At 35.3% G+C, this 12,981-nt stretch overlaps 1 protein-coding gene across 1 annotated transcript; it reads right to left on the reverse strand.

Moving 5' to 3' along the window:
* Positions 1–304: 304 nt before the first annotated feature.
* On the reverse strand, positions 305–7,767 carry LOC107867332 (CBL-interacting serine/threonine-protein kinase 8). The gene is made up of 14 exons (XM_016713508.2): positions 7,255–7,767; positions 6,328–6,390; positions 6,136–6,207; positions 5,920–6,027; positions 5,755–5,829; positions 5,596–5,649; positions 5,325–5,450; positions 5,070–5,159; positions 2,042–2,164; positions 1,482–1,601; positions 1,119–1,238; positions 919–975; positions 763–837; positions 305–670 (listed from the first exon to the last, which is right to left on the reverse strand). Exons 1-14 carry the CDS (start codon positions 7,411–7,413, stop codon positions 569–571), a joined length of 1,344 nt encoding a protein of 447 aa, XP_016568994.2. The 5' UTR covers positions 7,414–7,767; the 3' UTR covers positions 305–568.
* Positions 7,768–12,981: the final 5,214 nt, after the last annotated feature.

Below are 12,981 nucleotides of genomic sequence, written 5' to 3' on the forward strand. Positions count from 1 at the left end.
TTTTAACACCTAGAGGACCCTCCTTTTTGTTCTTGGATCTTTGCTAATTTACTTTGCCTGGGAAATTTGAATGATGAATGCAAAGTTTGTCACGCCAAACCAGTACACCTACTACTTCTATTACGTCTCAGTTCTAAACAAGCTAGGATCGGCCAACTGGTAAAATTGCAAAACTGAAATGCCAAGGATATTTTGACACTGTGAGTTAATGGAGAATGTAAAAGGGTTGTGTAGTGGTTTTGCTTTAATGAAAGCAGATGTTAAATAAGTAAAGAAGGTTTTTCATCAACTTAGGAGAAATAGATTGAGGTAAATAAGCTGGTCAAAATATTATCAACTTGACAAACTCTTCTCTGAAAGTAGTACAGTATTTGTTAAGTTTACTCTGTGCTCTAAGATGATAAACTGTCACCACATCGATATAATTGATACAAAACCTGGGGAAAGCGTTGGAGCTTTAGCCCTCACTTGGCTGACTATAGAAGAGTACTTACTTCCTACTCGGTATAGGAAACTTTAATCTTTTATACAAACACAAAGTACAGACAGATTCTCTAATGTTAACAGATCATCTCTTTCTACTCCTTGTTTTTGTAACCCTTGATTTGCATGATTCATCCGGGGGCCTCCAGATTATATCCTCGAGATTGCCACAAAAGTTCTTGTAAAACTGTGAAACAGTATTAGGTATTGGTGTAAGCATTTGCATTTGCATTATGTCGGGCACTTTTGGATCATGTATATGTATGAGACTGAACTAACCTTGAGGAATTCACTAGCATCACCGGCTGCTTTCTGAACGTCTACCATGAAAAATGTAGGAGCAACTTCGAAAACCTGTTGAATAAGAAATATTAGCAGCTAGCACACAAGGAGTGCCACACAGATTGAAACAATTTTGGAAAGATGTAAACTTGCCTCCAGAATTACAGAGAAATGTGAAGTCTTGTTCGCGGAGAGACCTTCTACCCTCATCTGAGACGTACAAGCAAAGAAGACTAACATTAGGAACTCTCCAAGAAAGAAGCATAGAACTTGCGGAAAAGAAAAAGGATCTAGTGAACCCAAATGATTAAGCTTGAGATGCCCATTATTATGAAGAAAAGGCACTTGTCTACCTTAAAATTGCGGATATGGGTCTTGAAACCCATGGACTGAGCCGCAACTTCCATACTTGATAAAACAACTTTTGCTGGTTTCTGCGTAAGGAAGCGTGTTTGATGATGCTTCATTGAATCCTGTAAATCCAGCATTCACGTTTCACTTAAAGTTGAAGATCAAACCTTAATAATGACAAGGAACGAACAAGCTATGGAGGAAAACTGAAAATGAGAAGCACGATGTGCCTCTTTTCTTTTCTCAAACACAACTAGGTGATATGTATGTTAGTGGACCATATTAGTTCTGATCTATATGAAAGAGAGAAACCACGAGACCCCCGTTGTGGATGGTCAAATTGGTAGAAGTTTCAGAATCAATACCTGACCACGGTCAAATAATATGGACAAATTCAATCCTTGAGAGAGAATAATAAGGTCAAAGGCATTTAGAGCCAGAGGCCCAGTATCAGCATTGTGACATTGGTCGTTGGTTGCTTCCTCCTATAAAACATTATAACATGCCATAAAATGGGAGAAAACAAAGAAAATTAACATGTCAATAAATAGAACCTCCATGGAATACTTTACGTCATGCCAAACAACCTAAATTCCACCAAATAGAACTTTCTTTCATTTTTTGGGGCATATCCTCCAATTCTCAGAAGGAAAAAGTTCAGAAAGAATCTGAATAATGCTAGAAGTTATACTGAACAAGCCTTCACAAAACAATTCCATCATCTAAATCCAAGTGATAGCCCAATATGTTTCTTACACAACATTAAACAATAACAGGACATTCAACTTGAGCATTAAACAAGTACAAACTAATTCTTCAGCCAGGTTCTTGCCACAAAGAAGCCTTGGCAAGATTTCACTTAAAATCCCAATTCAACAGCAAAATATTTTATTTAACAAAAGCAGCAATTCAAAATCGTACCAACCTCGCTATCATCAAAAGCTGCATTAATGTCATCTAAATTGACATCTTCATACTCCATAACTTTGCCAGGAACATAATTTGTTTTAAACCACTCATCATTACGGATCTCTTCAATCCGAATACGCTGCACAAAATAGCAGGATGTCATAACAGAGGAAATTGTAAGTAATAAACCACTATAAGAATATGTTAGTTATTATTGTAAAGGACCAAATTTATCTTCATAATCGATATTATTGTATAACATTTAAACCTCAACACAGCTAGTATACCGAGGTCGACTGAATTCATGCAATAGAGAATATAAGAATACTTTATGTAGTAAATAGCTCAAGAACAAAAAAATTTTAGCATCTTACAACAGAACTTTCAAAAAATTGCAACCTAGCAATTCCACTATTTTGAAAAATAAGCCAAGTAACTATAACGGTGAAATAAAGACTTAAGGAGATCCTTTCTCCTTTTAATTTTTTGCCTTTCCTTGAAATGACCATCCATCCACTGTGCAATCCCCAGATGCTATCCTAACAATTCTCCTTTTATCCCTGTCTTCCTAAATTGTTCTATCTGATATTTTAGTACTAAGATGGCAAGGAAATACACAGCAATAACAACATACCTTGTATATTCCCACAAAGAAGATGACGAGGAAATGTCAGGTGAAAATAGAAAAATTAGACAAAGAAAGGAAGAACGTGCAGAAAAAAGGTCTAATGAACAAAAGAATACTTCAAACACTTGGGTACTGTCAGCAATAATGCCGGTACAAGGAAATACACAGCAATAACAACATACCTTGTATATTCCCACAAAGAAGATGACGAGGAAATGTCAGGTGAACATAGAAAAATTAGACAAAGAAAGGAAGAACGTGCAGAAAAAAGGTCTAATGAACAAAAGAATACTTCAAACACTTGGATACTGTCAGCAATAATGCCGGTACAAGGAAGAAAAATGAAAGGGGAAACCAAAAAGGAAGGAGTTTCTGGATTGCTGCTTTCCATGGCAATGGGATCATCAGGAAAAACTGAAATTTGAGCACGGGAATACAAGAAATGTAACAAATATGCAGTGCAGCAAAGCAGCACAAATAGCAACAAGTTTCTTTCTTTGCTCTTGTGAGAAATATAAGAGAAAAATATTATTGAATTGTTGTAACTACATTATTACATTGAGGCCCTGTTTATAGACAATACATTCCAATCCTTTTCCTAATAGGACACTACATTACAATCCTTTTCCAAGTAGGATATTTTATATGTTATTCCTATTTCTACTCATATTCTAACACTCCCCTCAAGCTGGTGCATTGAAGACATATGTACCAAGCTTGTTATGGATGTAACTAATATGAGAATCAGTGAGGGACTTGGTAAAGATATCTGCAAGAAAACTGATAAGGACTGTTTTGGACGTTTGGGAGACCTCAATTGAAACGGAACAAACTGGAAAAATGATCTGAAAAGTAGTAAATTTTGTCGTAAAGTCGATGTGTCGCTGGAAAATTGCCGAAAACTGGTATAAAATATACGGGTCATCTCGAAATCAAGAGACGAGTAGATCGTGAACATGAAGTCACTGGAAACTTAGCCGAAACATGCTCACACACCGGATTATTAGATTTGATGGCTGAAAAGTGACTACAATCTGAGGGAAAAAAAAGTATATGGGTAGGGTCAAAATGATGACACGACCCTACTGAAAAAGAGAAATATGTGTAGGGTCGGAATGATGGCACGACCCTACTGAGAAATAGAAATTATATGAGTAGGGTCGGAATGACGGCACGATCCTACTGAAAAAGAGAAATTATATGAGCAGGGTCGGAATGATGACACGACTCTACTGAAAAAGATCTGAGGAGTCACCGGAAAGACGTACGGAACTATGTAAATTAAATCTGAGGAGTCACCAGAAAGATGCATGGTGCTATGCAACTCAGATATGAGACAGTAGTCCGGAAAGATGCACGGTGCTATGCAAATCAGATATGAGAAAATAGTGACCGAAAAGAAGTACGGTGCTAAGAAAAATAGATATGAAAAAGTAGTCACCGGACAGATGCATGGTGCTATGCAAAGATATGAGAAAATAGTCACTAAAAAGATACACAGTGAGTCAGTGACCCAACTTTTACTAACATAATCATTGGCCAGACGGGCGGCATATATGCCGCGCGCCGGCAACGGAAACTCTTTGATTCTTTACCAAGATCGTGGAAGCTTTGATACCATGTGAGAAATATAAGAGAAAAATATTATTGAATTGTTGTAACTACATTATTATATTGAGGCCCTATTTATAGACAATACATTCCAATCCTTTTCCTAATAGGACACTACATTACAATCCTTTTCCAATTAGGATTTTATATGTTATTCCTATTCCTACACATATTCTAACAGCTCTCTTCACTTCTCCTACGCTTGTTCATTTCTCTTTCTACCTCCCCTTGTAGAACCTGCATATTTTTATCTACTTTTCTTCTATCTTTTTGCTAAATTCCTTCCATTCATTTTCTCTGTTTCTTCCTGATTGAAAAGAAACAAAACAGTAGATGGAAGCACCCGTATACACATGAACCATTAAAAAAGAACAGTAAGGTTTAGATAAGAGGCCAAGGAAATGGAGGAGAACGAAATAAGATTGCCGGTGCATGACTTGCTTTAAAAGTCACATAGACATCTAGTACATATTATTTAGAGAAAATCTAGCTCCACAACAATGAAATTTGACTTATGCCCAAAAAAAGAAAGTTGCCAAGGCCGAAGAGAATGCCAGAGGGAGAAAATGTTGTTAAACTTGTCTGAGGGTGGAGAAGAGAGAAGAAAAGGAAAAGGATTTATGCTAAAGTTCCGTTCTTGCTTCCGTATTTGACAAGTTTGTTAAAAAATACTAAACAGGATGGATAATTTACAATATTTTACAAGTTCAATTGATAAAATGCTTTGTGATGGATTAAGTTTCCAAAACAAATAATTTTTAAGGGCGCAAAATAATATGTTGACATTCTCTGATTAAGTACTTACTGTTTGAGGGTTTGGGTCTAAAATTCGATGTATTAGAGATTTTGCTCCAACAGGAAACCAAGACGGGCAGGAAAAATCGGCTTTGTCAATCTGCAGAAAAATATAAACATACTTGAGGTAAATATAACTTTGTTATAATCTTCTTTTACTGTGATGAAATGTGAAATTGCCAGAGCATGATTCATGTCATACTGCTGCAAAATCAAAGTACGCAATTCCATTTAGGTTATTTACACAAAAGTGCAAAGATCCTACCTTCGCGTACAGTGTAGTGAGATCAACCTCATCAAAGGGGAGAAAACCTGCCATCAGAACATAAAGGATGACACCACAGGACCAGATATCTGCCACAGCACCGTCATAACCTTTGTGACTAAGAACCTAGTAAAAGTTCCAACAACAAGGACGAAAAAGGGAAATCTTAATACATAAGAAAGTAAAGGATGAATATCAATAATCAAACTACTCATTCAAAGATATACATGTACCAAAGAACTAAGACTACTATAATGAGAACTTAACTTACCTCTGGTGCTACATAGTTGGGAGTTCCACATGTAGTCTTAAGAATGTTGACTCCCTATTAGAACATAATTGGCAGCAGTTAGCAGCATAAAGACTTGCACCAATATTGTCGATTTTCTTGTTAATAGAGAAAAAAAAGGTAGCATTTTGGGGATCTTACTTCGCCAGGTGATGCACTAAGTCCAAAATCTGATATTTTCAGATTTCCTTGGGAATCTAGCAGAAGATTTTCAGGCTGAGCAATGTTGAAAACAGCAGTAAGATTTTCATTTAAATGCATAATAACTTATTGTTCTCGCGATTTTACTTTTCTGTTAACAAGTACCTTTAGGTCTCTATGATACACTCCCTTGATGTGACAATAATCAACTCCATCAATCAACTGCTGAAAGTATCTGCGAGACTCGGCCTCACTTAATCGTCCATGGTGGACCTACAAATGCATATCAGAGATCATTGAAAGGAGAATATATGCTTAAGTTCTAAAGAAGAACCAAAATAATCTGCATTTGTCCTTAATCCATTTAAAGGTATGACTTACTATCTTATCAAACAGTTCCCCGCCTGTGATAAATTCCAAGATAATATAGATCTTGGTGCGAGTTGCTATAACCTGGCAGCAAAATTTCTTTATATCAGCATAAAAAACCACCCGAACACCAGTACCCTAAAAGTGAAAGATGCAACCAATTTCAGGAAACTGATATTCATCAGCACTTGTTTTGGCACATGCCTCATGCAATCGAACTACATATGGATGTCTAACAAGCTTCATTATGGATATCTCCCGCTTTATCTGCAAGATGAAAAAGAAGAAAGCTCCTATCAGAGAACCAAAAGATCAATTATAGTCTATCAGCAATACTGTCACCATACCGTCCTTGAGAACCAATACCACAAACACAAATTTTAATTTGAATCTATTTACAGAAACCCCACTCTTGTGGGAATACACTGGGTATGTTGTTGTTGTAATCTATATACAGAAAGATTGCTTTAGAAATCAAAGTTCAAAATAACTTTTGAAATGCTGCACTGTGATAGATTCTACTTAAGTAGGACTTTTAGCTAGCAGCAACTTGTACACATTGTCAAAAATGATCAATCAACTAACTTGAATCCGTTGATCAGAGTTCACATAGCATCATTAACCTAACGGTCTATTTCATTTTTTAGTATAATCAACTTTTTCAGTATATTCTATTTCATTCAATAGAATCCACTCTTGTCACTAACACCCTATGTTGCTCGGAATCTTCAAAAATGTCAAACAGGCGTGAGTCGGCTACTCTAAAAGTAGCACATTTTGAATAATCCGACACAAGTGCAACAACAATTTTGGAGATTCCGCGCAACATAGACTAACAACATACTTTCAAATGCTTTGCAGGCTCACAACATTGCCATAAATCCATCATTTATTAACTAAAATTTCAAATATGTTCACAAATTAATCTAAAAGGGGGAGTCAAACTTATCACATTTATTCACAGAAAACTTATATTCCATAAATTCAATACTATCAATAGCCTACAACAAGTCAAGTGAGCATTTACAAAATATAAATTTAACTACTAACTAGGACTAATTACTCTAAAATCTTACTTCATTATCAGAAACAACCTTGCACTTTTAAGTATGAAAAAGAAAGAAAGCCCACCTGGTCAACCATCTTATGCTTAATTATAGTACTTCTATCAAGTACTTTCATTGCAACACTTTCACCTGTCTCAGTATTTTGAGCAAATTTAACCTTAGCAAATGTTCCTTCCCCAATTGTCCTCCCAACTTCATACTTGCCAACTTTCCTTACCACCATTTTTTCTTCTTAACAAAATTAACTAAAAAAATCAAGAATCTAACAACACCCTTTTACTTCTTTTTGAAGTTGTTAATTTCCTCAACCCATTTTTTTTTTTGCTTTTTCAAGAAAACATACTGGGCTTGATGAACAAGATTTTGGCTTTTTTTTTAATCTTTTTAGCTGCTTTTGTTATTATTTTAAGTAATAAAGCAAAAGGGTATTGAAGAAAAAATGGAAGATGAACTGTGAAGGAGTTGAAAATGAATGACAAAAAGGTGATTTGGGGATTTTGAAAACTTGGAAAGTGGTTTTGTGGGGACTTTGGGGCTTGTTTGGGTGAGTTACATGTTATTGCAAGATACTCAATCCATCCTAAATTACTCGTCTCAAACTGATATAGCATATTGATTAAAAAGATAATTAATAACATACCTAATTTATCATATTACTCTTATTAAATGACGCTTACATTTTAATTTAAATAAAAAGTAATTAATACAAAGGGTAAAACATGAAAAAAAAATTATGTCTTCTTAATTAATAAAAAAGACAAGTAAATGAGAAATCAAATTAGAAAATTTGAGACAAATAATTTGAGACGGAGGAAGTAATTTATTTCTAGATTAGTTATTTTAGGATTATTATTCAAATTTTAATTTAGGATAAAAATAATATTATAATTTTACTAATTGTGGATCCAAGATTTCGGAATTGAAGGTTCGAACACATATATGGACGTCCCAAAATTTAAAGTTTCACGTGAAAATTAAAGCACTCACGGCTATCTTCTAGACTTACTGGGTGCTTTTCTAAATATTATAATATCAAATTTTATTTATTTTTTATATAATTATATTTAATCTGCGTCGACTTTAATGATGTTGGAGCACTAAAAGTTTAGCTACAGATTTACTTCTGAATTTCAGAATAAATTATTTTTTGAGTTTTTTTAAACAAACGTGGGATAAATTATTCTAAAAATTAATTAATATTGAGATTAATTTTCTTTTATTTTTTTTGTACCAACGAGCCCTTGAAAATGCCCAACTTGGTTTGGGATTTTTGGTTTGGTAAAGTAGGAATGACAAGTATATAGAGAAAAATTGCACAACTTGGTAGTTGTTGAAAAGAAGAGATTTCATTAGTGGAGAATGCACCACTTGAAAATGATGCCTATGTGTGTATTCATTTGAGTATATAGATGAGAATATACATTAATTTATAATTATTAAATGTTAAAATTTGTCATATTGGTGATAGTTGAATTGATTGAGAAGAAAATTATCTTTATGTATTTCTTGATCAAGCTAGTAACATGAGATTTATTATCGAAAGTACACGTAAATATTATCGTTGCTTTGAGTTTCCTTGTATAAAAGAAGAATTAATATAAATTTGGTGAAAAATAAATTTTTTATTCTTTTCAATTTAGGCTTAGTACATAATTTATCCTCTTTATTACATGTTCCTTCATAATAGGAAATTGTTTTAATGCACGTGATGGGAAAAAATGGTCTACACATTAAATGTTTGTCCAAGTATGTCTAATAGACATTAGTTTTATTTGACCAAATATTTTTTAAAATAAATGAGTGTCACTCACCAATAAGTATATTCAAAGTAAAATTATGAAAATCTAAATTAAAAAGCTATTTTGATATTCAAGAAGTTTATTTAATTATTTTAGATATCTACCCTCAAAATCTCCAAAAAAATTTATCTTTGATATCCAAGTTTTCAAAATCCCCAAATCACTTTCTCTCTATGTAACAAAGATTAAAAAATTTTAGTCTTTGTTACCAAAGTTGCAAAATCTCGAAATCCCTTTTTCTTTGGGTAACAAAGATTAAAAATTTGCTAATAAAGACGATCTCGAAATAGGTAATAATTCTTAATCTTTTGTTCTTTTTCCCGCGATCCTGCCTCTGGCGAATGGAGCAAATTTTTTGGTCAGTTTCCTACCGCTAAATGCACTGATCGAGGAACGGAGGATTAGTCTCACGGCTGCCGACTATGGGATACCTTGGACAACCAAAAAAAATAAGTATTTTTTTATTTACTTTTCTAATTTAAAATCATCTTTGTTTTAGTAAGAGGTGATTTATCTTAAAATAAAAAATTTCATTATAAATTCAAATAATTGAGCTTCAAAATGGATGTCCAAACCTAAGTAGGAAACCAAGAAAAATGACGATCATTGCCAAGTTGCTTCACATTTATCAAATATTATATTCCATTTCTCCATTTCTATTTATTTATCACAATTTTTAAGTTGTGCATCATTAAAAAAAAATATTAATTAAAAAAAATATTTATTACTCATTTTTATTTAATACTTACCATCTTTATACTACATTAGTATATATTTATATTTATGATTAAAAATAAAATAAATAAATAAATAAATAATTATATGTAGATCTTTTAAAATAACAAATACAACGCAATATTCATTTTTGAGAAAATACTGGAGGGAGGTGATTAGACATGACATGGAGCAGATACAACTTACTGAGGACACGACCCTAAACAGGAAGGTGTGGAGGTCGCGGATTAGGGTAGAATGCTAGTGTGAGTTTCTGGGTTGTGGTAAGGTGGTAGGAGAGCGCTTATGTAGCTAGGTGTCATCTTTCTTATCTCTTATTTTGAATTGCTAGTATTTTCTCTTATTTCGTATTTCTCTGGTATTTATTTTTATTTTATTTTATTATTTCTTATTTCGTATTTCATTTATGTCATCCATCCTGTTTCATGTTTCATTACGACTTTGGTGTACTTTTCTCTATCTTGAACCGGGAGTCTATCAAAAACAGTCTCTCTACTTCTTCAGAGGTAGCGGTATGGACTGTGTACATTTACCCTCCCCATACCTCACTTTGTGGGAATACACTGGGACTGTTGCTGTTGAGAAAATAGTCAAAAGCCCCTCCAATCTTTACCCTAAATCTCAACGACACGCTCAATCTTCACAGGAATCCTAGTACCCCCTGAATTATTTTAAAGTGGAATTAATTTTACCCCAAAATGCTATATTCAGATTTGGAGTAGGAAGTGCAATACACGCGTCAATCTTATATCTACACGTGTATTTTATGATTAAAATTGATTTTTATTTACTTTCTTCTCCATTCTTATTCTTTTCATCACTTTTCATTTTTTTTCACCATTAAAACAATATTAAAGGTTCTACTCATAGCTCAAAATGCAAAAATGAGCCAAATTTATAAAAAATGTGATAAAGAATCTTTTTCTAGTGATGAATCTAAATAAAAATTATTAATAGTGTTTGCAGCAACGGCGGCGGCTAATAGGGTGGTGATGGTGTATGAGATGATATTAATATTTTGATTAGAGAATTGGCTTAGATTGATGTGTGGTGAAAGATTACATGGTATTAGCATTATAATATTATCTTAAAGATTCTTGAGTTTTTTATGCTTGATTCTTAATTCTTGAAATTTAAGCAGGATTTTGGGTGACTTTAGCAATGAAAAAAGAGAGAAGGCTGAGGATTTGTATGGGGAGGAAAATCGAGGAAGGTGAAGAAGTGGACAAAGAGGTGGTAGTGGCTGCGCGGCGGCAATGGTGAATTGGTGGTGGGGAGAATTTGACTATGGTGATGAGAAGAAGAAAGAAAGTAACAATAAAAAAATATAATAATAATTTAAATAATTAGGTTAAGGATTTATATGGGGAGGAAAATGGAGGAAGGTGAAAATGTGGGACAAATGCTGGAGATAGTGATGGCTACGCAGCGATAAAGATAGGATGGTGGTTGAGAGAATTTGGCTATGGTGGTGGAAAGAAGAAAGACCATCCATAGCGAGTGTCTCACACCTCCATACTAGAGCATCAGAGCCCCTTATCACATGCCCGAACCAACGTAACCTTACTTCTCGCATCTTATCCTCCATCGAGGCCACTCCCACCTTCTCTCGAATACTCTCATTCCTTATCCTATCCTTCCTGGTATGTCCACACATCCACTACAACATTCTCATCTCCGCCACCTTCAACTTTTGGATGTAAGAATTCTTAACTGGCCAACACTCTGTTCCATACAACTTATTCGGTTGGACTGTCACTCGGTAAAATTTTTCTTTAAGCTTCGGGGGCACCTTATTATGACATAAAACTTCCGAAGCGAGCCTCCATTTCAACCACCCCTCCCCAATACGATGTGTGACATTCTCGTCAATCTCTCCATTGCCGTAAATTATAGGACCTTCGATACTTGAAACTCTCCTTCTTCTGACTGGCCTGGGAGTCCATCTTGTCAACCACATTAGCCTTCTGTGACACCTCACTAAACTTACACACCAAGTACTCCGTCTTGGTCTTATTTAACCGAAATCCTTTAGACTCAAGGGTCAGTCTCCGAATCTCCAACTTATCGTTAAATCTTTCCCGAGTCTCGTTAATCAGTACCACATCATCTGCAAATAACATACACTAAGGAACCACCTCTTGAATATGACACGTCAAAACATCCATCACCAAAGCAAATAAAAAGGGGCTAAGAGTCAAATCCTAATGCAACCCTATCAAAACCGAAAAATACTCTGACTTTTCACCTACCGTCCTCACCCGAATCTTTGCACCATCATACACGTTCCTGAATCGACCTAGCGTATGCCACGGGCACCCGTCTAGCGTTCAAACACCTCCATAAAATCTCTCTGGGAACTTTGTCATATGTCTTCTTAAGATCAATAAACACCAAGTGCACGTCCTTTTTCCTCTCCCGAAACTGCTTTACTAGTCTCCTCACGAGGTGAATGGCCTCAGTAGTTGAGCGACTTGACATGAAGCCGAACTGATTCTCAGAGATGGTCACGCTCTTTCTCAACCTTAACTCTACCACCCATTCTCAAACCTTCATAGTATAACTCAACAACTTAATACCTCTATAATTGTTGCAAATCTAGATGTCTCCCTTGTTCTTTTACGAAGGAATCATCGTACTCCACCTCCATGCTTCAGAAATCTTAGCCGCCCTAAATATGATGTTAAATAACCTTGTCAGCCACTTCAAACCATATCCGTCAGTGCTCTTCCAAAAATCCACTGGAATTTCGTTTGGCCCTATCGCCCCACCCCGACGCATCCTGCGAATAGCCCTCTTGACCTCCTCAACCTTGATACGCCTATAATAACCATAGTCGCGACACTACTCATATTTTTTCAGGTCCCCCAACACGAAACCTTTGTGCCCCTCGTCGTTCAAAAGTTTATGAAAATAAGTCTGCCACCTCTTATTAATGAAGGCATCCTCAACCAACACAGTATCATCCTTTACCTTAATGCACTTCACTTGGTCAAAGTCATGAGCCCTCCGCTCCCTGGCCTTGGCAAGCCTATACAACTTTTCATCCCCGTCTTTCTCCTCCAAAGCCGCACACAAACTCTAAAAAATTTCCGAATTTGCTGCCATAACCGCTAACTTAGCATCTCTCTTAGCAACCTTATACTCCTCCTTATTCGCCCGTCTCTCCTCCTCATCCTTGTTCTCAACCAACTTAGCAAAAACCACCTTCTTAGATTCCACCTTCCTCTTAACCTCTTTGTTCCACCACCAGTCTC

The sequence above is a fragment of the Capsicum annuum genome, chromosome 4 (genome assembly GCF_002878395.1).
Source record: "Capsicum annuum cultivar UCD-10X-F1 chromosome 4, UCD10Xv1.1, whole genome shotgun sequence".
NCBI classification, from domain to species: domain Eukaryota; kingdom Viridiplantae; phylum Streptophyta; class Magnoliopsida; order Solanales; family Solanaceae; genus Capsicum; species Capsicum annuum.